This window comes from Micromys minutus, assembly GCF_963924665.1.
Source record: "Micromys minutus genome assembly, chromosome: 32".
NCBI classification, from domain to species: domain Eukaryota; kingdom Metazoa; phylum Chordata; class Mammalia; order Rodentia; family Muridae; genus Micromys; species Micromys minutus.
This window is the reverse complement of record NC_137967.1, coordinates 14,400,996-14,427,326: the sequence shown is the minus strand read 5'-3', so window position 1 is coordinate 14,427,326 and position 26,331 is coordinate 14,400,996. Positions and strand designations below refer to the sequence as shown.

At 49.8% G+C, this 26,331-nt stretch overlaps 1 protein-coding gene across 1 annotated transcript; it reads left to right on the top strand.

Annotated features, from left to right (window-relative positions):
- Positions 1 to 2,000: 2,000 nt before the first annotated feature.
- Positions 2,001 to 26,059, top strand: NPHS1 (NPHS1 adhesion molecule, nephrin; the record flags this gene model as incomplete). The annotated part of the gene is made up of 29 exons (XM_080908277.1): positions 2,001 to 2,100; positions 2,180 to 2,395; positions 2,470 to 2,592; positions 2,759 to 2,887; positions 3,387 to 3,468; positions 3,855 to 3,958; positions 4,512 to 4,639; positions 4,716 to 4,887; positions 5,044 to 5,201; positions 5,405 to 5,549; positions 5,672 to 5,796; positions 7,064 to 7,250; positions 7,361 to 7,490; positions 7,585 to 7,757; positions 8,750 to 8,890; positions 8,971 to 9,111; positions 9,449 to 9,570; positions 11,066 to 11,237; positions 11,320 to 11,476; positions 11,565 to 11,716; positions 14,786 to 14,897; positions 14,980 to 15,161; positions 18,488 to 18,544; positions 21,130 to 21,249; positions 21,377 to 21,401; positions 21,482 to 21,557; positions 21,826 to 21,919; positions 22,288 to 22,403; positions 25,928 to 26,059. The coding sequence occupies 29 exons, from the start codon at positions 2,001 to 2,003 to the stop codon at positions 26,057 to 26,059; spliced, it is 3,771 nt and encodes a 1,256-aa protein (XP_080764403.1).
- Positions 26,060 to 26,331: the final 272 nt, after the last annotated feature.

Here is a 26,331-nt window from a genome sequence, read left to right as displayed (position 1 = left end):
TCTGGTTTTAAGTCTTAAAGCTACTGGATTTGACAAGCAATCTCGTTCTTATTCCCCCCCATCCCCCCCCCCCCCCGTGGCCCTGGAGGATTGGAAAACCAACAGACTGAACAGCTGTGCTGAGGCCTATAGAACCGGAGGGTTTGCAGGCTGGCAGCCTTGGAAAGGAGAGTCCTGGGAGCCCCCACACCTAAATCCCAACTCCTGGCTTCTGTGTTTTGAAAAAGGACAGGCTTGAGCCCAGGACTCCCGAGTCCCGGGGAGGAAGTCAGGTGATGAGACTGTTTTTCCAGACACCTGACACAGCTTCCCTTTCCTGGCACTGTGGGGCCACGGGCATGGAAAAATGGAGGGCCTGGGATCCCCGGAGCATTCAGAGAAGGAAAACAGCCAAGGTTGAGTGTAGAAGGTTTGCACTAATTAAAGGCTCCAGCAGCTGACAGCTCTCCACCTTGGCCCCCAAGGATACCATCTGGCAAAGCCCCCATCCCCCACAACAGACTCCCTGGTTAGGTCCGTATGCAATCCATTTCCCCAGAGGTACTGATGGGTCTGAAGAAGAGCATGTGGACAATGGTAACGAATCAATAATGGGGCTGGGTGGGAGAGGAAGACCAGAGGGCTCACCCTTGGTAGAGAGCTGTGGGGGCTCAGGCCGGATGCCAGGACTGTCTTCTGCAGGAGGAGCCGTGAGGTGGTGGGAGCTTTATGGGGAATATGGGGCAAAAGAGAACAGTTACGATTCCTGCAGGAGGTAAGCAGGCAGCAGGGGCTTATCCCAGGCGAATGCATCTGTGCACCCAGGTTGGGAGGGCAGGCCAGTCAACATATGCTTCTGAACTTCAAGAGCCAGACGGGTGGGGGGGGCAGCAAGAGTGACAGAAGTGAGAATGGGGGGGTTGGGAGTGGAGGAGGGGGAAGATGGAATCAAAGTCTTGGAGAAGAATAAGAAGATAAATCATCCTGAGATGGAGGAGTTGAAGAAACAGGACTCTCACATGGCCTCAGGATTCAGATGTTCCATCTCCCAGAGACCCTCACCCTCTGTTTGTCCGTGTCTGAGCTCACCAGGTTTCCACACACGGAGGCCTGTGGACAGAGTCCTACTGACTGTCCGGATGCTCCGTGTGTACCCAAACCAAACGCTCCAAATACGTTCACAGACGAAAACGGGATCTCACCTCCCCTGGAACACACACCCCCTCCAATGCACACCCACACAGTTGGCTTCTCTCTGTCCCACACTCTCCTGGTTTAAAAACACCCTCCTGAATATTCACCAGCAGAGGTGCCTGGCGCCACTGAGGGAAGAAGGGTACTTGCCACACGCCACACGGTCTGGGCTGCAAAGAACAAGGGTGTCCTTGGAGGAGGGGGAGTGTGACCTTCCCACCCACACAGGCCTAGCTCTGGGTTCCTGTGCTGAGCTGGGAGATCACCCTGGTCAGAAATGCTCTCCCTGGGACCTTGGGGTCACTGGGGCTGGGGAGGAACCAAAGAATGCTCCTGGCATGTGCTGACAGGGGATTTCATTGCCTGGCTGGGCAGACTCAGGAAGGACTTGGGGGAAGAGCGGAGTGTCACACCAGGTCCAAGAAATGTCTCCATGCAGTGGCTGACGGCTTTGTCTTTCTGGGTTCCTGAACCTGCTGGACCCAGAGCAGCTGGCGATCTCTGAGTGTTCGTGAGTGGGTGCGAGGGAGGTAGTCATAGATAAGAAAGAAAGCCCAGGAAGAAGAGAGGGGAGGCCTTTTTGAGCGCTTGGGGTTGGAACTTGGAGAAAGGATTGTTCACGGGGGGGGGGGTGGGGGGGGGGCGCGAAAAGGGCCGAAAAGGCAACTCCGGGACAGTCACAGAAAATGATCGGTGTCTAGGAAGATACGGAGAAAGAAGAAAAGTAAGGAAGGGAGGAAGGAAGGAAGAGTGAGTTAGACAAAGAGATCGAAAAGAAAAGCAGAGGACACACAGAGGCTCAACAACAACAGCCCAAGCTGCCAGTGATGGGTGTTAAGACAGCCGCCATCAGAGGTCCCCGGGGAAGCCCAACACACAGAACTTCCAACTTGACTCCCCTGCTGCTCGTGGGAATGATGACCACAGGTGAGTGAAACTCTGGCTTGTAGTGGACACGCCCTCAAGTGTCACCTTGTCTCCTATAGTCGATCTCCTGTGTCCCCAGGCCTGGCCCAGTGGCCAATCTCCACCTCAGAACCTCGAGGCTTCTGGGCTCTGTCTGAAAACCTCACTGCAGTGGAAGGGACGACAGTTAAGCTGTGGTGTGGTGTCAGGGCCCCTGGCAGTGTGGTGCAGTGGGCGAAGGATGGGCTGCTTCTGGGTCCAAACCCGAGGATCCCAGGCTTCCCAAGGTACAGCCTGGAAGGAGATCGTGCTAAAGGTGAGCGGTCAGAGCCTTTGAGACCCTGAGGCACTAGCAGAGACAGTGGGTGACCTTGGCGGCTCCATCTCCAGGTGAGTTCCACCTGCTTATTGAAGCCTGTGACCTCAGCGATGATGCAGAGTTTGAATGCCAAGTCAGCCGCTCCGAGTCGGGTCCTGAGCTCGTGTCTCCCAAAGTAATCCTGTCCATCCTAGGTACGGGTGAGAGGCTCCCCTCCAAGACCCGCCAATCTGGGCTCTATCCCTCTTCCCTCAGACCTGGGTACAGACTTGTTTTTTGTTTTGTTTTTTTTTCTGATTTCTCCGCCAAACCTTTCACGTACCTCCCAACAGTGTCTTACCTCAGACTCTTTCCCATCAGTTTCCCCCAAGGTGCTTGTGTTGACCCCTGAGGCAGGAAGCACGGTGATCTGGATTGCTGGGCAGGAGTATGTGGTCACCTGTGTGTCTGGGGATGCAAAACCAGCACCTGACATCATCTTCATCCAGAGTGAGTGGGGATGAGACAGCGGCACACTCCAACGCTGCTGGGATGGGAAGGCAGTGTTCCTGCCAAGTGTCCTCCCAGGGGCACCCAAAATGTCTTCCCTGAAGACACTACCATCCAGGAAATGAGGCCGATGTGATGTGCTAGATTAAAAAAAAAAAAAAAAAAAAAAAAAAGATACTGTGGGGAGACACCCAGGAAACAAGCAAGATGGCTGACCTGGGGTAGAGAGGGTGAGCTCTCAAGTGAGCTATGAATCCCAATGACCTACAGATGTAGGGGAAGGGAGAAAGGAGAAACCATGATACAGTCCTGAGAACCCCAAAATCCAGGGCACCCTGAATGTGTGGGAGGTTCAAATTGGTACCCCAGCTTCTTGTCTTCCAGAGCCAATAAGAAGGGGTGCTATGTCCACCTGAGGCCTTCCAGGGCATGTTCCCATATCCACCTTGAAAAAGAACCCAGTATGCCTCTCTCTATCCACCTTTCTTGTTGCCCCAAGGTGGACGGACTGTATCGGACGTCTCCTCCAACGTGAATGAGGGGTCAGAGGAGAAACTCTTTATCACAGAAGCCGAAGCCAGGTGTGCAGGTTGGGGTTCCCCTCCAGTACCCTGTGTTCCAGGTTGTCCCCCACAAGACCTTCAGAACCTAACAATGCGAGTATGAAAACTCGAGTTGTATGAATACCTGGGTCCTAAATCTTTACCTTGACTCTCAAAAATTCTTCATGGTCACCCCAGTGTGTAGGTACTAAGTAAAATATTTAACCCAGGTAAGGACCTTGGGCACCCCAACTCCCACTGTTGAGCCCCCAAATCTCTCCCGGGGGATTCTAGGTCTTTGAATCAATCAGTATGGAGACTAGCTAAAAGTGGGGACTTGGGACATCCACTTCTTCATCCTGGATCCCTATATTTCAGATGACCACTTTTGACTCCAGAAACTTCTATTTATTTCTCCATGCCAGGGTGACACCCCAGAGCTCGGATAATGGGCAGTTACTAGTCTGTGAGGGAACCAACCCAGCTTTGGATACTCCCATAAAGGCTTCATTCACCATGAATATTCTGTGTGAGTGGGGGATGTGGGCAGCTGTGGGCAGAGAGGATGCTTGGAGGTTTCAGAAGGGTAGAAAATTCCGACATTGTCATCAGCCGCTGTGTTGTGTGTCCGTTATCCCAGCATTCAGGAGGTGGGGCGGAAGGACAGTAAGGCCAGCCTGGACCACAGAGGGCTGGACTTTGCAGCTCAGTCATAGAATCCAGCTTGGGATGAGCATAAACCCAGGTTTCAATCCCAGCACTGGAAACAAAAAGCAAACATACGCAGAAAATTTAACACTTATTATTGCTATTTTTATTCTCTGTGTGTATGCATGTGCATGTGTGCATGTGCATGTGTGCAAGTGTGCATGTGTGCATGCCAAGTGGAGAAGTCAGAGAACATCTTTCAGAAGTCTCTCCTTGCACCATGGACTTGAAGTCAAGGTTGTTGGGAGTGTCGCCAAGTACCCTTACCTCCTGAACCATCTCCCTCGCCTACAAGAGGAGATTGAAGCAGGAAATGGCACCCCAGAAAGAGTAGATGGGCTTCCCAGGCTCCCTAAGTGGTCTCTGCTCTCCAGTCCCCCCAGGACCTCCTGTCATTGACTGGCCAGGCCTGAATGAGGGGCACGTACGGGCAGGGGAGAACCTGGAGCTGCCCTGCATAGCCAGAGGTGGAAATCCACCTGCTACCTTGCAGTGGCTAAAGGTGAGGATGGAGGGCCAGCATGGGGGGATGGGAAAAGGAGCTGTGCTGGGATAACCAGGCTTGCTTCTATTTCCAGAACGGTAAACCAGTGTCCACAGCTTGGGGCACAGAGCATGCCCAGGCAGTGGCCCACAGTGTGCTGGTGATGACCGTTAGACCTGAAGACCATGGAGTTCGGCTCAGCTGTCAGTCCTACAACAGCGTGTCTACAGGGACCCAGGAGCGAAGCATCACACTGCAAGTCACCTGTGAGTCCCGCCCTCTTCCTCTCCGTCCATGCCCAGACAGCCTTCTGTCTTCATATCCGGCCAATCTGATGCCACAGACCTCACCGTCAGCCCCACCCCCATCCGTCTGGGCTGAAGACCCCGCCTGAAATCTATCCCTGCCGTGTCTTTCATGAGTTCCCCCCAGTGCCGTTACCATCCTGGGATCTGTATCCCAGTCGGAAAACAAGAATGTGACCCTTTGCTGCCTTACCAAGTCCAGCCGTCCACGGGTCCTGCTGCGATGGTGGTTGGGGGGACGGCAGTTGCTGCCCACGGAGGAGACAGTCATGGATGTGAGGATGTAGAAGATGACGGTTTGACATCCTTTGAGGCTCTGGGCCCCAAGGAGCCCAAACTGAGGCTCCAGTTCCTGGGTCTGATAGAGGAGAGGGTGGGAAGGTTTCATGTGTCCCTCTTGGGGTCTGGTGGACCCAGGTCTCCGCTACCATGGGTGGGAGATTCTCGGGTCCTAAATCTGAAGTGCACTCCTTGCTAGGGCCTGCATGGTGGCCACATCTCCATGTCTAATCTGACATTCTTGGTGCGGAGGGAAGACAATGGCCTGCCTCTCACCTGTGAAGCCTTCAGTGATGCCTTCAGCAAGGAGACCTTTAAGAAATCACTCACCTTGAACGTGAAATGTGAGCCTCAGCCCAGAGCCCAGAGAGGCCTCCGACTTCACAGACCTCAGTCTGAGGATCCAGCCCAGATGGAAACATCTCGCTTCAAATGAAAACGTCTCTCCTTCACCATCTCTCACTAGACCCTGCCCAGAAACTGTGGATTGAGGGGCCCCCAGACGGACAATACATACGGAGTGGGACTCGGGTGAAGCTGGTATGCTTGGCCATTGGAGGCAACCCAGACCCTTCCCTCGTCTGGTTTAAGGTAGGAACCAAGCAAGAGCGCCTTTCTTCTTTTCCCCCTTCTTTCCTTCCTCTCTTTTTTTTTCTGTCTACTCATATGTGTGTGTATGTGTGTGTGCATGAGTGTGTGAGTGTGTATGTGTGCAAAAAACACTCATACTTAACCGACTGAGCTCTCTTCCTATTCCCTATTTTCTAAAACAAGATATGTCACCTAGGCTGGCCTTGAATTTTGTTCCAGACGGGGTTTCACTATGTGGTCCTGGCTGACCTATAACTTATTAAGTAAACCAGGCTGGCCACAAACTTAGAGATCCACCCTGCCCAGACTTTTAATTCTCTTGTCCCCTCCACCCCCTCAGAATGTGGAAATGCCCATATTTCTTGGAAAACTCTAGAGATTATGAAAAGTCACAAATGCCATGAGAATTAATGAAACCCCCAAGGACGTTCTGGAAAAATAATTCCAGGATAAAAGAAGGAACTTTGAGTGGAGATAGAAAATTTTTTAGGTAAAGCAACTATAATTCCATTCATAGTAAAGAAAAGCCATTCACATTAAAGTTAATGTTGAGGAAAATAAAGAATGAAGGAGGGAAAGGAAAGAGATTGAGAGAGACAGACAGATACAGAAAGAGAGACAGAGACAGAGGAAGGGATATCTAAGGGTTAATAGTGGAATTAGGGGAAAGGTCAGAGAAACTTTTGGGGAGAGTGGAAAGTTTTTGAAATTTTAAAATTGTATTTATTAATCTCATTCATCCCTGATGCCTTGAGGTCAGAAGAGTGTGTCAGGTCCCCTAGGACTGGAGTTACTGTAGGCTGTTAGCTGCCATTTGGGTGCTGGGAACTGAGCCCTGATCCTCCTGCTCTTAACGGCTGAGCCAACTCCCCAGCCGCCGACTGGAATTTTTAGGAAAAACACCTGGCGGGGTGAGGCTGCTCTTTTGTAATTCTAGCACTTGGGAGCGGAAGGCAGGAAGGCAGGAAGATCATCCTAGATTAGCTACTTAGAGGACTCACTTTGAGGTCAACCCTGGCTACGGGAGATCTCTCAAGCAAAACAAGGCAAAAACAACAGAGGCCAAAAAAGGAGGAAAGTCATATACCGGGTTTGGGAATTTCAAGGGAGTTTCCTGACAAACAGTGTTCAGTAAATATCACAGTTCTGGGTTTGGGGGGTGTGGGTGACCTAGGGATACTCAATTCCAGACCCCACTCCCTTAAGCTCGTGGGGTGCCGCCGTTGAGGGCATCTTCATCACGCAAAGGCCCTGCCTGGGTCCTCAGGATTCGCGCCCGCTGAGCGAGTCCCGGCAGTCTCAGGAGCCCCGGCGTGTGCAGCTGGGCAGTGTGGAGAAGTCCGGCAGCACTTTCTCCCGGGAGCTGGTGCTGATCATTGGTCCGCCGGACAACCGAGCCAAGTTCTCCTGCAAGGCCGGTCAGCTCAGTGCGTCTACGCAGCTGGAGGTGCAGTGTAAGCGCACAGACCCGGCGGGGGGGGGGGGGAGTGTTGGAGAGGGGGCGGTGTAGACTCGGAACCTTTCAGCCCAGGTTTCTCAGCCTCTGAATCTCGAATTCATTAAGTCCCCCCAACCAACCTGACCATCCTGGCCAACTCGACCGCGCTGCGCCCAGGCGACGCCTTGAACTTGACCTGCGTCAGCGTCAGCAGCAACCCCCCGGTCAACTTGTCTTGGGACAAGGAAGGAGAGAGGTGAGTTTACGGGAAGCCCCGTCCCCTCCCCCTTTCGTGCCCTAAGATTCTGGAACCAGCTGGGTCCTCACCCGACTCCCCCAAACTGGCACAGGCTGGAAGACGTGGCTGCAAAACCCCAGAGCGCCCCGTTCAAAGGCTCCGCTGCATCCAGGAGTGTTTTTCTTCGGGTGTCATCCCAAGACCACGGTCACCGGGTCACCTGCCGGGCCCACAGCGAGGCACTTCGGGAAACCGTGAGCTCCTTCTACCGCCTCAATGTGCTGTGTAAGTGTGCAGGCCTGGCACCGCCCCTCCCGCCCCATCCCCTGCATACCTGGTCCACCCGGAGTCGCTGCTCCGCTACCGGTTTTTTTTTTTTTTTTTTGCAAAACTGTGTCTTAGCTTCTCAATTGTTAACTTTTAAAAGTTTTTTTTACTTTTATTTTTTTATTTTTAATTTCTTACTATGCAGTCCTGGCTGACTTGGAACTCGATGTGTGGAGCTGGAAAGCCATGAATTTGCAGCAATCCTCCTGCCTCTGTCTCAGAAGTGCTGGGATTGCAGGCCTGTACGACTTTTTTTTTTTTTTTTTTTTTTTTTTTTTTGCCGGTTTTGTTTTTTCAAACAGTGTCTGACTGTGTAGCTCTGGCTGGCCTGGAATTTACAAGCGATTTGCAAGTCTCTGTGCTGGGATTAAAGGCATGTGCCACCATACCTCACTTGGATTGTTTTTTTAATTACATCTAATTATTGTGTGTGTGTGTGTGTTTTTTTTTTTTTTTTTTTTCTGCCATGTCTGGGCCATGGTGTGAGCAAGTGAAGGTGAAAAAAAAAAGTGAAGAAAACCACCTTTTTTTAAAATGTTTTTTTTTGTTTGTTGATTTTTGTGGGGGTTGGGTTTCGAGAGACGGTTTCCTCTCTGTGTAGCCCTCGCTGTCCTGGAACTAACTCTGTAGACCAGGCCGTCCTCGAACTCACAAGAGAGTCGCTTGTCTCTGCCTACAAAGTACTGGGATTTTTCCCAGAACAAAGCAAGGAAGCTTGTTCTCACCTTCCACCTTGTGGGTCCCCGTCCCTGAACTCGGGTTTGGCCGTCATCTTACCAGCTGAACCGTCCCACCAGGTTTTAACTTCCACCCAGAGCGTCGTCTCAGATCTCAGCGCCAACAGTTGCCCTGTCCGCCACCCTAGTTCTAGCCCCGACCCTAACCTTAACTCTTGAACTCGGCCCTTAACTTTACCGACTCTTTGACTTCCTGGGGCGCCCTCTCTGAAGATCCTCCGGAGTTCCTGGGGGAGCAAGTGCGAGCAGTGACCGTGGTGGAGCAGGGCCAGGCGCTGCTGCCCGTGTCAGTGTCCGCTAACCCCGCCCCGGAGACCTTCAACTGGACCTTCCGGGGCTACCGCCTCAGCCCAGGTGGGATGCGGGCGTGGCGGAGGGTGCGGATTCAGGACGATGGGCCGGGCTTCCAGACCCCTGACCCTCTCCTTCCCCAGTTGGGGGTCCCCGGCACCGAATCCTGTCCGGAGGGGCTCTGCAGCTGTGGAACGTGACCCGCGCTGACCATGGCTTCTATCAGCTGCATTGTCAGAACTCGGAGGGCACCGCCGAGGCGCTGTTGAAGCTGGACGTGCATTGTGAGCCCCCTCAGACACCCCGAAAACTAGGGTTTCCAAGGAGCTGGTCTAACCTCGGAAGTCACGCCCACCCAAGTTCTCTCGCCCCCACCCCAGCACTGTTCTGGTACAGCCCCGCCTACACACGCACGCACTCCAGACTCTAATAATTCCAGAGGCACAAAGATGAAGACAGGCTTGTTATCGTGAGAATTCCCTTCCATAAAGAACAAGCTGTCCCACCGCCATACTATTCTGGACACCTCAAAGGCACCCCTCCTCCCTGAGGTCCGTCCCCGTCACCCCGCAGGGCCTGTCAGGGCCCAAGTGCCTTCTCCAAGCGTCTGTCTCCCAATAGATGCTCCCACCATCCGGGCCCTCCAGGACCCTACTGAAGTGAACGTTGGGGGTTCTGTGGATATAGTCTGCACCGTTGATGCCAACCCCATCCTCCCAGACATGTTCAGCTGGGAGAGACTGGTAAGAACCTAGCCTCTGGTGGATGGAGGCAGAGCTAGGAAGGTGCCGTCTCTTGGTTACTAGTGCCTTGGGAGTGGATGCCACACTGTGTGAAGGCGTGTGCGGCTCTACAGGTCAGGGTATCTTCCGAGAAATGATTTTGTCAAATGGCAGGCAAATGTGGGAATGAGTGAATAGTGTGTGTGTGTGTGTGTGTGAGTGTGTACATGGGTGCATGGAGGAACAAAAAGTGGGTGGATGAGTGAAAAGGTAAATTAAAGAACAGACAGAATGGGTGGCTCTGTGCTTGAGTGAGAATAAAGAGTGAATAAATAGGATTAGAAGGCAGGTAGGTGAGTGGAGGGAAATCTGAAATATACATATATACACACACACACATATATATACACACACACATATACATGCACACACAAATATACACACATACACATATACACTTATCTATAAACAATACATAGGATATATGTCACATATATATAGCATAATATCACATATACATATATACACATATATACACATACACATGATACATACGATGTGTGTCACATATAACATACATAGCATATACACATATAACGCATATTTATGAATGTGGACACAGAGAAGTGGAAAAGGCATGAATGAGCAGAGAGTGGCATGGTGGATGGGTGGCTCGGTGCCCAGAAGGAAGGAAGACACATAGGATGGATGAGGAGGTGTGGTGGGTAAGAGTGCTGTGTGCACACGGTGACCCGACTTCAGTCCCCAGAACCCAAGGTGGAAGGAGCAAACCGACCTGCAAGTTCTTCACTTGCATGCTTTTGCACACATATGCCTGCATTCATACACACATATCATCTTATGTATATACATACACACATCATCGTGCATACATACACACTTCATCATGAATACATATATACACACATCATCATGAATACATATATACACACATCATCATGAATACATATATACACACATCATCATGAATACATATATACACACATCATCATAAATACATACACACATCATCATGCATACATACACACATCATCGTGCATACATACACACACATCACATGCATACACACACACACACACACACAGAATGTTTAAAAACTGTAACAGAAGCAGGCAAATGGTTCTCTCGTTGGGCTGGTGAAAGAACTGTTGGGAAGGTAAAAGAGTGAGAAGGTAGATTTGGTTTTTGTTTTGCTGTTTGTGTGGCTCTTTTAAACCTATTTGTTGTGTGTGTGTGTGTGTGTGTGTGTGTGTGTGTGTGTGTGTGGTATAGTGCATACATGCCATAGTATGAGTGTGGCAGTCAGGAGGTCAGCCGTTAGTCTCAACTGCAGATGTCTACCCACTGAGCTATCCAGATCCATTATTTTTATTTGATGTTTATGTACGTGTTTATTAAATATACGTTGGTGTTTTGCATACACGTATGTGTGAGGGTGTCAGACCTGGAACTAGGATTACAGACTGGGGACAAGCTCTTGTGTCTTGGGATCTAGGGGGAAGAAGAGGAGGGTCTGAACCTGGACAACGTGGAGAAGATGTCAAAGGGACCCACGGGGCGTCTTCGCATTCGCCAGGCCAAACTGTCCCAGGCTGGTGCTTACCAGTGCGTCGTGGACAATGGGGTGGCTCCCGCAGCCAGAGGACTGGTTCGTCTTGTCGTCCGATGTGGGTAACTCTGAAGTCGTCTGCCCGTGCCTCAACCGGTCCCTCGCACGCTCCGACACTTAACACAGTGCTCCTCTCACAGTTGCTCCCCAGGTGGACCAGCCCACTCCCCTAACCAAAGTGGCTGCCGCTGGGGACAGCACCAGCTCGGCTACCCTCCACTGCCGTGCCCGGGGTGTCCCCAACATCGACTTCACTTGGACCAAAAATGGGGTTCCTCTGGATCTCCAAGACCCCAGGTGAACCTGAGGGTTGCCCGCTCTCACTCCAGCCCTCCTCATCCAGCCCTGGTTTCCCTTTCAGAGCTCTGCTGTGACCCCTTTCCAGGTACACGGAGCACACGTACCACCAGGGTGTTGTCCACAGCAGCCTCTTGACCATTGCGAATGTGTCTGCAGCCCAGGACTATGCCCTCTTCAAATGCACAGCCACCAATGCCCTTGGTTCAGACCACACCAACATCCAGCTTGTCAGCATCAGTACGACGGGAGAGGCTGGGGGGATGGTGGGGGTCAGGTCTTGGGGTCACCTGCCAAGTTCCTGGCTCACCAAAACCAGGAAGTGTTTCTGATAGCCAAGAGGTGTTGTTGCATAGGAATGGGGCTTTGTTTCATTGGAACAAGGTCTTGCTATATAACCCAGGTTAACCTCAGACTTACGGTGTAGCCCAGGCTAGCCTTGAACTTGCTATATTACTCAGGCTAACCCCAGAGTTCCTTTGTAGCCAACCCTGCTTCAAAATGGTGAGCCTTCAGCCTTAACCACCAAAGGGCTGGGTTACATTTGAGAATCACCAGACCTAGCTCTTTCTTTGGGGGTTTGAGGGTTACAGGAAGTTAGATCCAGAGCTCTGTGTATGTTGGGTAAGTTCCCTATGGCTGAGCTACCCCTTAACCTGAGAATAAGGCTCTTTTTCTTCTAATGACTGTGTGAAAACACAGTATTTGTAACTCAACGGCTTCACTTCAATTTCCCATTGATTGACATGGCTTAGTCCCTCCTACTAAGAGTGAGGTCATTCCCATTAGACACACATGGCTTGAGAGTGTGGTTGGGAATGTTATTCAGGGTGTACTAAGGATGTAAGATTGAGGCAAAAGCTGTGCACATCTGTGCATGTGTGCACACATATGTGCGTGTGTGCATGCACACATATGTGCATGCATGTGGTCCCTTTTTGTTTTTTGTCTTATTTTTTTTTAAGATTTATTTATTTCATCGATGTGAGTATACTATAGCTGTCCTCAGACACACCAGAAGAGGGCATCAGATCCCATTACAGATGGTTGTGATCCACCATGTGGTTGCTGGGATTTGAACTCAGGACCTCTGGAAGAGCAGTCAATGCTCTAACCACTGAGCCATCTCTCCAGCCCCTAGTCTTTTTTTTTTTTTTTTTTAAATTAGAGTCTCACTATGTAGCCTTGGCTGGCCTGGAACTCACTATGTAGACCAGGCTATACTCCGACTTACAGAGGTCTGCCTGCCTCTGCTTCCCGTTTGCTTGGATTAAAGGTGTGTGCCAACATGTCCCACACTAATGGGGCTTTTGTAGTCATGAAAAGCCACGTAGCAGAGAGGTGGAATGTGAGTCGATTAGTAGGCACGTTCATACTGATGGTAAATCAGTGACACTCTGCCCTGCTGTCCTAGGATCGTGCTGTAAATAAGTGTCCTTTCTGTGACTTACGTAGGACGGCAGATTTTGTTTTGATTTTCATTTTGTTGGTATTTATAAGTTAAAGTGGTTCCCAAACAGAAGACTAAGTGCCCTGTAATGTTCCTAAGTTCAATAAATTCACGGGGGCGGGGGGCTGGAGAGATGGCTGAACAGTTAAGAGCACTGGCTGCTCTTGCAGAAGACCAAGGATCAATTCCCAGCACCCACATGGCACCTCACAATGTGCGATTCTTGTTCCCAGGGATCCGATGCCCTCTTCAGGTTTCCACAGGCACTGCACGCATGTGGTACACATACATGCAGGCAAAACATCCATAAATATAATGTGAAAACAAGCAAATCTTTTAAACGAATTATTCATTTAATTTATATGTATGAGTACACTGTCGCCTTCTTCAGACACACCAGAAGAGCTCATCGGATCTCATTACAGATGGTTGTGAGCCACCATGTGGTTGCTGGGAATTGAACTCAGGACCTCTGGAAGAGCAGTCAGTGCTCTTAACCTCTGAGCCATCTCTCCAGCCCCAAACAAGTAAATTTTTAAATGGAAAAAAAAAAAAAGGGAGAAGTTATGATATACCTGAAGGAGGAATTTGTTTGTATTGAGTAAACTTTGCTGAAGGGTAAGTCAGAGTGACGGCAGCCATAAAGGCTCAGGCTGACCTTGAGTTCCTGGTGCTTCTGCTTCTACCTCTGGGCACTAGGATGGCAGGTGTGTGCTGCCATGCTGGGCTCGTGAGGGGCTGGGATCAAACCCAGCCATTTGTGTAGCTAAATAAATAGTCTATGCACTGAGCCATATCCTCAGCCTCCTGCTGGCTACATTTCAATGTTAGTGAATCGGCGACACATATTAAATGCGGTGGCTTGTTTAAAAACCAGAATCATGTATAAAGTAGAAATTCATGGGTGGAACCAGTGTAGGGGCACATGCCTGTCATCTCAGCAGCTGGGCAGATACATACAGTCGGGGCATCAAAATGTTCCAGGATAACCGGAAGAAACCTGTCTATAGATAGATGGATAGATAGATAGATAGATAGATAGATAGATAGATAGAAGATGGATGGATGGATGGATGGATAGATAGACAGATGAATGGATGGATGGCAGATAAATGATAGATAGATAGATAGATAGATGGACAGACAGATAGATGAATGGATGGATAGATAGATAAATGATAGGTAGAGAGAGATAAAAAGAGAGATGGACAGACAGACATAGAAGACAAATGGATGGACAGACAGATGAATGGATGGATGGATAGATAGATAGATAGATAGATAGATAGATAGATAGATAGAGTTTTAAAAATCAGTTGGGCCAATGAACTTCCTGGTAAAAGGAGAGAATTGACCCCCACAAGCTGTCCTCCAACCTCCACAACCCATGTGCACACAAACAAATACATATTTAACAGCTGGGGAGACAGAGTCAGGCAGACCTCTGTGAGTTCCCGGCCAGCCTGGCTCCACAGAGCGCCCTGACTCAAGCAAACAGTGGTGCTGGGAGGGACTGCTTCACCAGAAGCAGCGCTGGCGTTTCTCAGAGCCAGGGTTCCAGGTGAACTCAAAAGAACGTTCTGTATGAGTGTTGCGTATGAGTGCTGTACATGCATGTGTATCTGAGAGCTACTCCCGTGCCAGGTGCCCATGAGCTACACACGGTTGTGAGCTGTGTGTGGGTACTGGGAACTGAACCTTGGTCCTCTTGGAAGAACAGTCCATGCTATTAACCACTGAGGCAAACTCACCGAGCTACTGTGGTTGAAGAGAACCAACCGGTGTTCTCAGGAGACTCTGACAGGAAAGTTCTAGACTCCTCTTGGATACCCTGACGATTCCATCCCTTCTCCCCGAAGGCCGCCCTGACCCTCCGCTGGGACTGAAGGTTGTGAGCATGAGCCCTCACTCTGTAGGCCTGGAATGGAAACCTGGCTTCGATGGGGGTCTGCCTCAGAGGTTCCAAATCCGGTAAGACCTCCGCCAAGGCTGGCGAGGTGAGGCAGACTACGGAGACAGACACCCGGCTGAGCTGACTGGTCTCATCGTGCAGGTACGAGGCTCTTGAGACCCCAGGATTCCTCCACGTGGATGTCCTACCTGCACAGGCCACGACCTTCACACTGACTGGGCTGAAGCCTTCTACACGATACAGGATCTGGTTGTTGGCCAGCAATGCCCTTGGGGACAGCGGATTGACGGACAAGGGGATCCAGGTCTCCGTCACCACCCCAGGTGAGAACAGGCAGTCTTGGGTGGAGTGGTGATTTCGGGTTGTGGTTGTTTGGTTGTGTCGTTGTTGTTGCTGGTTTTGCTTTGGTTTGGCTTTTGACATCTTGTGGGATGGCATCGAAAAGCAGATATTGTTATCTCTCCTAGTTACAGATGAGTGAACTAAGCCCAGAGAAGTTAAGCAAATTAACTGAAGTCACACAGCTAGGTGGAGCTGGAGATAAGCCGTGAACTCCGGCAGGCGTGCTCTAGGGACCAGTTTTAGTCACTGATCTGTAAGGAAAGTATATTTAAAAGGGGAGGGGGTTCTGTTTTGTTTGTTGAGACAGAATCTAGCTGTGTATCTCAGAGCTCACAATGTAGACCAAGCTGGCCTAGAATGCACAGAGAGCCACCCGGCATTGTCTCCTGAGTGCTAGGAGTGTGCCACCACGCTCAGCGGAAAAGAGTTTTAATTGAGTGAAAATAAAAACATCAAAAAATGTTAATATAGCTGAGTCAGTGTGTAGAAGGCAGTTCACAGATTAAATAGTTTATATTATATTAAAAAAAAAAACAAAAACAGAAAGGGAGATGGCTCAGTGGGTAAAGGAGCTTGCAGCCAAACCTGATGGCTAGAGTTCAATTCCCGGGACTCACACAATGGAAGGAGAGACTCCCACAAGTCCCACTTCCACGCGTGCTCTCACCCGCAGAAAATCAGACAAGCAATGCGGCAAACTGGGCCTTGAAGGAAATTCTCTTCCCATCCTGCAAAACTAGTGGAAGAAGCAGTTAAACCAAATCCAACAGCAAGGGCGAGATCAAAGGTGAGGGTCAGGGTCCTAACCGGTGAGCACGACTAGGAAAAGCGTCTTCTGCAGAGGCGGAGACAATTCATAAAAACTAACCAACGCGTTGTGGAGCACGCCTTTGATCCCAGCGGAGCCGGTGGATTTCTGTGCCTTCTTGGCCATTCTGTGCACACACTGAATTCCAGGCTATACATACATAGTAAGACCCTGTCTCAAAAACAAAAAAACAAAACAACAAAAATCCAAACAAAGAACCACCCCCACACAAAAAGGATGGAAAGAAGAAAGGTTAAAAGGGGGCTGGAGAGATAGTTAAGGAGCTAAGAGCACTGGCTGCTCCTCCAGAGAACTGGGGTTCAATTCCCAGCAACCACATGCTCACAACACTTTGTAACTCCAGTTGCACCGGATCCGATGTCCTCTTCTGCCAAGGGGGGGGGCGCACCCGACATGTATGTGGTGATCAGACGTACGTGCAGACAAAAACACTCAAAAACACTCGTGCATTAAAAAAAAAAAAAAAAAAAAAAAAACTTTTGAGAGAATGAAAGAAAGACACAGAGAGAGAGAGAGAGAGAGAGAGAGAGAGAGAGAGAGAGAGAGAGAGAGAGAGGAAACACACTTTCCAGTGCCAAAAATAAAGAGGTACCATGACCTCTGGATTCACAGACACAAAGAGGATTCTAAGAGAATATTATAGATGATCCAGGTCGCTACACATAGTAGTAACTTTGAAAATACAGAAGAATTCTTTGAAAATGATCCATGAGGCTAGGTGTATAGCTCAGTGGTAGAGCACGTGTTAGCGTGGGTGTTAGCTTCGGTCGACAGAAGAGTGTCTGCCTAGAATCCCCCAGGAAGGGACTAGGGGCGTGGCTCAGTGGTAGAGCCCCTGCCTAGAATCCCCCAGGGAGGACTGGGAGCGTGGCTACATCGTAGAGCTCTTGACTCAAATGCAAGAGTCAATCAATCCCCAGCACAAGAAACTGACCAGTGAGTACACTGAAAACCGACCAGCAGCTCAGGAGTTAACCCGACACAACTTGGTTTACAGAAAGCCTGAAGCTTACTTACCACTTTTGTAGGCTCAAGGACATATCTCAGTTTCTAAAAGCAGTTTTTATCTGTCCCTTTGTCGTTTGATTATTGAGACAGGATCTCAATCTGCAACCCAAACTGGCCTGGAAATGTACCATATGGTCCAGGCTAGCCTTCCACTTGTGAGTGCTGGGATTTCAGAGGTGCGCCACCACCCAAGCTAGAGCTCTCTGCCTGGGTTCCTGAAAGTGGGTTCCTCTCAGCCGGGTTGTGAGAATTAAGGGAAGAGACCATCTCATATTCTCTTTGGACAGTGCAATATCGTGGCGTAAATGTAAAGGAAATACCCTCAGTGTACTTCAGTTCGCTCAGCCCAGGATACCTCCTGTCCTGTCTTCCCGTGATGGAATATCAGGGTCCTTTCCGCCGCCTCTGCACATGCTCCGCCCCACCACGCATGCTCAGTCTTGCTCTAACGCTATACCTTTACTGTAGAGCGCCAACAGAGAATAATTAAACCATTCTTTTCAAATTCAATTCTTGTATTTAAAGACGTTCTTGATCTTTATTTTTTTAAATACTATTTATTTTTACGTTTTAACATCTTATATGTGTGGATGTTTTGCCTTGAATGTATGTGCGCTCTGCGTGTGCCTGAAGCCAGCCGAGGCTATATCCCGTGGAACGGGAGTGATAAAAAGTTGTGAGCCACAACGGGTGTCCTGGAAGAACAGTCAGTGCTCTTGCCTGCTGAGTCGTCTCTCCCACCCACCGTTCCTTTTTTTAATTAAAAATAATTATATCATTTCTCCCTTCTCTATCCTCCCTTCCAACCAAATTCACGTCCTCTTCCTCTTTAATTATTGTCGGTCCTTACATAGCTCTATATAAATATATCTAAATCATTTTAATGTTTTTATATTGATGTCTGTATTATACACCCATTCATGTACACATGTTAAACATACTACAAAATGGCTGGGGAGGCCAAAGGACAACTTGCTAGAAGGATTGGACACAGGTCATCAGGCTTGGCGACAAGCGACTTCATCTACCACAGCATCTTTTTAAGTCGCTCAACAAATTGGGAGTTCACATTAAAGGAACATACAGACTATAAAACACTAATTAATAGTCCACCGCTGTTCTCAGCACAGAACCGCTGTGATACATTGTTGATCATAAAATGTCACTAAATGGCGGGGGGGGGGGGTTTGACTCGGTGGGTAAAAGCATTTGTTATCCTTACATAGGGTTTGGTTCCAGTACCCACACCCATCAGGGCCCCAGGCACGCACACGGTGCACACACACTTGTGCAGGCACAATACAAACACACATAAAAAAACAAACCTTTTAAAAAAGAAATAAAATATCCCTAAGACGCTGTGCGCACTCCCATGATCTTTAAAGTCAGCTGGAAAGATTAAGAAGTCCAGGGATCCTTTGGGCTTATCGGATTCCCGGTATTAATGTTAATCTCTCTCTCCTCCCACAGGCCTGGACCAGGCTCCTGAAGACACAGACCACCAGATGCCCACAGAGCAGCCTCCAGGCAAGGCCCCCCGAACCCCTCCCGGTTCTCTTCCCTCAGACTCCCCGCCTTGCGATCACAGCTGCCTAAGATTTAGCCAAGTCCCTGCACACTCCCACGCATAGCTCTTCTTGCTGAAGGAATACCATCTCTCTTCTCCTAAGCCGATTTAACTCTCTTTTGCAATTCTGGGGACCAAAACCCGGGTCCGTGCCTGTGCCTGCGATGTTAGTGAGGACACTGCTGCCGAGGTACAGCCCCGGGCCCGCTGTTCTCCTTTTGTTGAGACAGGGTTTGCTATGAATGTGTAGGAAGTAGTCTTACCTCAGCCTGCCAGCAGCTGGATTTACTCTAGTGAGCCATTGTGCCTGGTGTAACTTAGTGTAATGCTGTACGTGTATACGAGCATGCGCCGCTGTGTGTGTGTGTGTGTGTGCACATGTCTGTGAACATGTGTGAGTGTGCCTGTGTGTAAGTGTATGTGTGAGTGTGACAGTGTGCATGTGTGTGCATATTTGAGTGTGTCCACCTCTGTTTGAAATTTGGCTAGGCTGGCCAGAGAGATAGCTCAGTGGACTGAGTTTTGTTCCAAGCACCCACGTTGTGTGGCTCCAGTTCTAGGGGATCTAAGGCCTTCTTTTGGCCTTTGTGGGCACATGCACGCACGCACACACACCTACCTGCCATTTATACACACGCATTAAAACAAATGAATAATAATTATTAAATCTTAATAAAATAGTGATTTCTATGTTCACTGATAGTAAAGACCAAGTAAAGAGTGAGAGAAGATACCCAATGTCATCCTCCAGCCTCTGCAAGAGCACACGCATGCATATGTGCACACTCATACACATGTGCACACACAGCACACTCATGCACATGAACACTTGCACATACATACACACCCATATACTTTTGTACGTACACACACTCACACATGCACACACACTCATAGGCATGTGCACACACAGCATACTCACATGCACATGCACACTCACACACATACCCACACATGTGTACGCACGCATACATGCACATACAGAAGACTCACACATCCATGTGCACACTCACATACACATCCATATGTGAGCAAGCATATATAGCCACACGTGCAAACACGTGCACATATGTACATGCATGTGCACACACACATGCATGCACATGCACACACACATGCACACACACACACCATAGCCAGCTCTTGTGTGGGTGCTGGAGATCCAACCTCAGGCCTTTGTACATAAGGGGTCTTCCTCCCAAGCCATCTTCCAGTAAGTGCTGCTCCTCAGAGCGCTTGCATGGAGATGATCGTGGGGTCCAAGAACAACAGGAAAGATGAGCTCTAATTGATACACCAGTGCTTCTCGGCCTCCTAATTCTGTCACATTAGCTACTGTTCCCCACAGGCATGTCTCCACATGGAGCCAGTGTGGAAGGAGATTTCTCAGTCACAGACAAGGCTCGGGTGGAGGGGGGGGGCACCCATTGCTAACAGATTGACTTGAGAAAGAAGCTACCTGCCTTTGGGTGGAAAGAAGGGGTCCCGGGACTGGGGAGTTCAGTGGGTAAAGCACTTGCCGTACAAACACGAGGCAAGAGATTTCCCGGAGCTGCATCCAAGCCTGGTGGCCTTGCACACAGCTGTAACCTGGGGCTGGGGTAAGAGACAGGCACCCCAAAGGCTGGCTGGCTAGCCAGGCTGGCTCAATGAAACAAGACAGAGGAGCAAGGGGCATGCTAGAGGACCCGAGTTCAGTTCCAGGACCCAATCAGGTAGCTCCGGAGGATCTGACCCCCTCGAATGACCTCTGTAGGTACACACACGCATGCGCACTGACATACCTGCAGATTTTTGAAATTAAGTCATTTAGGGTTAGAGAGCTTGCTCATCAGGTCAGAGCACTTGCTGGTTTTGTTTGTTTGTTTGTTTGTTTTTACAGAGGACCCAGATTCCATTCTTAGCGCTCAGACAGCTATCCGTATCTCCAGTTCCGGAGGATCTGACGCCCTCTTCTGGGGACAGTGTACACGCATCGTTTATATACATACACACAGGCAAAATACTTATCCACATAAAATTAAAATAAAAAATTTTAAATCTTCTTGAAAATTAAATTGGGAGCTGAAGAGATGGCTCTGTGGTTAAAAGGAGCTGGGTTTGATTCCCAGCATCCCTTTGGTGGCTCACCACATCCATAACTTCCGTTCTAGGGGATCTTCTGACATCCACAAGACACCCACATGGCGCGCATACACACAAGCGAGCAAAACATTTATACACACAAAATAAATAAAAATGATCTAGCATGTATATTATTGAATAAGGCGGGAAGGAGTAGAGGAAAACACTCAGCCTCAACCCCCAGCTTTGGATTCTCTCTGAGTTTCCAGTTCAGGGGGATGGTGCCGCCCACCGTCAGGGCCGGCTTTCCTCTCCAGCTAACCAATGCTACAGGGTGTGCTATCTCTGACGTGTGCTGTACAAGTGTCCTAGACGAGTTGGGCGCTGTCAGGTTAGCACTGAAGACTAACCTTCTCAGAACCCCAATCCCAGTCAGTTCCCAGGTGTTGGGGATTCACCAAGGGGCATCTTCCGCTCCCAGGACCCCCGAGGCTGCCCCTGCTGCCGGTGCTCTTTGCAGTTGGTGGTCTTCTGTTACTTTCCAATGCCTCCTGTGTTGGGGGACTCCTCTGGCGGAGAAGACTGAGGCGCCTTGCAGAGGGTAAGGCGAGAGCTTTCCCAGCGACAAGCTGGAGACCGGAGTGGGTGAGGACACTGGGGCTGCCGCGCAGGAGTCCCGGTGGGGCTTGAACGGAGTCTCTGAAGCTCCCCTTTCTCGTTTCTCTCAGAGATCTCAGAGAAGACAGAGGCGGGGTAAGCAGGAGAGGCTCGGGAGTGACGGGTGCGGGTGGCACACTTGAAGTCGACTTTCAACGGTACTTTTGTCCTGGAAGGTCGGAGGAGGACAGAATTGGGAATGAATATGAGGGGAGTCAGTGGACTGGGGACCGGGACACAAGAAGCTCCACGGTGAGAGGGGGAGCCTGGTGGCCTCCAGCCTCGGCTTCAGGCTAATCGCTGTCATCTCTTGGGACCTGAAAGTCAAGGGAAATGACCCTATGTATTGGTTTTCCTCTCCTTCCTCTCTCTCTCTCTCTCTCTCTCTCTCTCTCTCTTCCTATCCTTCTCCCCCATCCCCTTCTCTTCCCCCTCCCCCTCTCCCCCTCCCCTCACTCCCTCCTACCCACCTCCCCCCCCCCCCCGCGTTCTTGTATGTGCATATGCATGTGTGTGACAGGTTAGCACAGCAGAGATGGACCCACATTACTACTCCATGAGGGACTTCAGCCCCCAGCTTCCCCCAACACTGGAAGAGGTGTCATTTTACCAGGGTGAGTCATGACCACCTTTCCTTCCAAGATCTGCTACCTATTTATTACTGTGACCAAAATACTCCCAGAGGGCAGCCTAAGGCTCCCAGACTTCCTCTGCCTCACCAGAAGGTTCTGTCCATGCCTGCTCGGCCCCACTGCATGCGTGGCACAGGGGAGTTGCTCTCATGGCAGACAGGAAGGGGACCAGAGGCAAGAGATTCGCTCCCCCAGGACACACCCCAGTGACCCATTTTGCCCAGTTAATCACACCCTCCACTGAAGTTTCCAGAACCTTCCAGAATGACAACACTAACAATGAAACCCCAACATATGATCCTTGGGGGGAGATGCTTTTCCATCCCAGCCCTCATGTCTGCCAGCTCCAGCCTTCCCAGGTACTGAAGATGAGGACATGTCCCTCCCCGGACACCCGTACGATAAGGTGGAGAAAGCCTACGGCTTGCCCGCGGTCTGGGGACCCCTCTATGATGAAGTGCAGATGGTAAGAAAATCCTTGTTACCGGGTTGTTTAGGTTGGAAACCCATCTCCCACTGTGTGTGTCGCTTAGAAGAAGCCACTGAGACAGAGAGACACCCCCCTCGGTGCGGGGGGGGGGGCAGGAAAAATTCAAGTGGCACACCTTCATTCAGGTGTGGTGGTTGGTGCACGCCAGAGAGGAGGAGGAAAGGAGGAGGGGAGCTCAAAGCCAGCCTTCACTACATAGTGAGACTCTGTCTCCGCCAAACAGAAAATGAAGTCTCTGTTTCTCACAGAGCTGTCCAGGTGGACTTCTGCTGTGTCCCGGTGATTTAGCCCTGCCCCTGTCCCTCTCTGTCATTCTCTAACATGCCCATCGGTGGGGTCTGCACACACAGGCCAGCTTACTAAGGGGTGGGAGGCCAACCAGTTGGAGAAGCGCAGAGGGAGAAGCTGTTGGAGAGACTTAGAAGTGGCCATCGGCCCATCTGCTCCCTTCTGACTGATGACCCACTAGGGCTGTACCATGTACACACTGATGCCCTTTCCCACCTTTGTGTGCATCCTGGGAATCAGACTCCTGCCACCAGGCTTTTATGACGTGTGCTTTCACCTGCTGTGCTGTCTTGCTGCTCTGAGAACTAACATTGTGGTCCACTCAGCTGAAAAGCTACATGCTAGAGTTGCCTCACACATTTCCCAGTAGAGGCAGATTTCCGTCCTGTTAGATCTGAAATCGTCAAAGAAAGAGAATGTCTCTTTTCCAAGTCGGTTCAAATAGTATGCACGGGGCAGCCATACACTGGTCCACCTTTGGTCACATGATGTTGAACCAATCACTGAGACAGGGGTTAGAATATACCATTAGGTTTGGGGGAGGTGCCATCTTGATTTGAGACAGGGCTTCATATAGCCCCGGTCTGGACTCAAACTTACTTCTTAGCTTAGGACGTCTTTGAACTCCTGATTGTCATGTCCTCACCTCCCAACGGGGTATTACCTGTGTGGGCCACCGTAGTTTACACATTGTACCATCTAGTCGGTGTTTATCTATGGGGTCAGAGATTACAGGCCAGCACTAGGCAGATAGTAGAAGAGGGCAGAGAACTTGGAATGACGTGAGGATGGTGGCTGGGCAGGTGACAATGACAGACGGGCACTGTGACCTCTCACCCACCCACTACATCATGCCAAGGGAGATGAGACACACGCCCAACATTCAACAGTAGTGTTGTCTTCCCCGAATTCAGGAGGACTGGGAGTTGAAAGGCAGCCTGGGCTACACAGTGAGACTATGTCTCAAAAACAACAACAAAACAAAGAGCCCGACTCTCCCCTGGGTCGGGCCAACGCTCCACATCTGACAATGTTAAGCCAAGGCTCCTGTCTCAGATGCGGCTGTCCTGGTTCCCAAGACAGAGCAGCTCAGACGCTGTCCATGGTACTGGACCATAATTACCCGGGAAAACGGACGTAAAACCTGCAGAGTGTGTCTGCACAGGGTCTGGAAAACAATTATTTTGGGCTTCTGGGGACATATGGCCTTCCCCTGAGCTATTCATCGCGGTCATAGGTTAGAAGCAGTCGCTGCACACGCGTACGTCAACACGTGAAGCTGTGGTCCAAGAGGACTCGATAGTTGGGTGTTGAAAGTTGGATTTTAGTTAATTTTTATACATCTCAGATACTATCATTTTCTGACTTCCCTTAACATTCTAAAATTATCAACTCATTTGTAACACAAAAGCAAGTGAGGGGCCTGTATTCACCTCCGGGGCCAATGCTGTTCCAAGATTTGCTAAAGCAAACATTTATTTTCTCTGAGTCCTAGAACAGAGCACACCTCCCAAAACAGCCGCCCTGTATGGTCCTTTCCCTCTCATCCATTTAAAATTAATTACTTGTGTGTGCGCGCTTGCTTGTGTGTGGGGGGGAGGGGCCTTGGGGGTTGAACAGAATTCAGCTTAGTGACAAATGTCATTTCTTTTTGAATCGTTCCACAGTATCATACTTCTCTTTTAAAAATCCAAAGTCTCACTATGTAGCACAGGCTAGCCTTGGACTGGCAGTCCCCCTGCCTCAGCTTCAGAGAGTGCTGAGATCACAGTTCTGTGTCACCACACTGGACTGTTTTCCATTTTGATGGGGAAATGTGCTGGGAGCCATATTATTATTATTATTTATTATTATTATTTATTAGGTATGAGTTTTGTCTGTGTTTTATCTCTCTGTATATGTATCTTTTGCCTCACTATGCTGAGGCCAGGTAAGCTCATAACTCAAAATCCTCCTGCCTCAGATTCCTGGGTGCTAAAATTAGAGGCATACTCTAACACACCCGGCTTTAACTCTTAATTACAGTCTCGGTCCCCCGGCACGGAGACAAGAGGGATTATAATGAACCATCTTCACGGTCTCCTGTCTGCTTCTTCCTAACTTCAGCCCTCACTTCACCTTGACTTCTCTGAAACTGCACTTTCAGACAGACAGACACTCAGACAGACACACAGACACTCAAACAGACACACAGACACTCAGATAGACACACAGACAGACACACAGACAGACACACAGACACTTAGATAGACATACAAACACTTAGATACACAGACACTCAGACACACAGACAGACACTCAGACAGACACACAGACAGACACTCAGATAGACACACAGATACTCAGATAGACACACAGACACTCAGACAGACACACAGACACTTAGACACACAAACACTCAGACAGACACTCAGACACACAGACAGACACTCAGACACTCAGACAGACACACAGACACACAGACACTCAGACAGACACACAGACAGACACTCAGATAGACACACAGATACTCAGACACACAAACACTCAGACAGACACACAGACACTTAGACACACAAACACTCAGACAGACACTCAGACACACAGACAGACACTCAGACAGACACTCAGACACACACTCACACAGATACACAGACAGACAGACAGACACTCAGACAGACACACAAACACTCAGACAGACACTCAGACAGACACACAGACACTCAGACAGACAGACACTCAGACACACAAACACTCAGACAGACACTCAGACACACAGACAGACAGACAGACAGACACTCAGACACACAAACACACAGACAGACACTCAGACAGACGACACTCAGACACACAGACAGACACTCAGACACACAGACAGACACTCAGACACACAGACAGACACTCAGACACACAGACAGACACTCAGACACACACACAGACAGACAGACAGACAGGGAACGTTTGTGAGGTGAGATGGTAGCTCCAGCCTTCCTCAAACTCAAAGCAGGAGCACTAGAATTACAGGAATAGGTATAGCCCCTGGTTTATAATTTGCTCTTTGGTTTTCCTTTGGTTTCATTGGCACCAGGGACCTGCACATAAGGCCCTGTGCCTGGCGAGCCAGTGTGCTAAATCATCAGGCCTAAAACAGTGTTTGTTCCCTGGGAAGGTCATCGGGGATATGTGTCCCACAGGACATCTCTGTGGCTCTGACCCCACTTCTTGCCTGTTAGGACCCCTATGACCTTCACTGGCCTGAGGTCCAGCATGAGGACCCAAGGGCAATCTACGACCAGGTAGCGGCAGACATGGATGCTGTGGAAACTCGGTCTCTGCCCTTTGAGCTGAGGGGACATCTGGTGTGAGACTCTTCGAGACGCCCGTTTCCTACACCCTCGGTATGTCTTGCTCAGGGGGCCCTGTGCCTTCCCTTCCTGCTGAGCTCATTCGGTGGCACTTGTGACACTAACACAAGGGCTTTTTCAGGAGAAGACTTGAGGGGCTGCAAGTGATAAGAAACTCACGCTGACATCTGGAACGACCAAGACTCCTTTGAAATGGGGCTTCTCCAAACGACATTTGAACAATGAAAATCCACTTTAGGGGTCTTTGTACTTTTTTTTAAGTAAATTTTTTT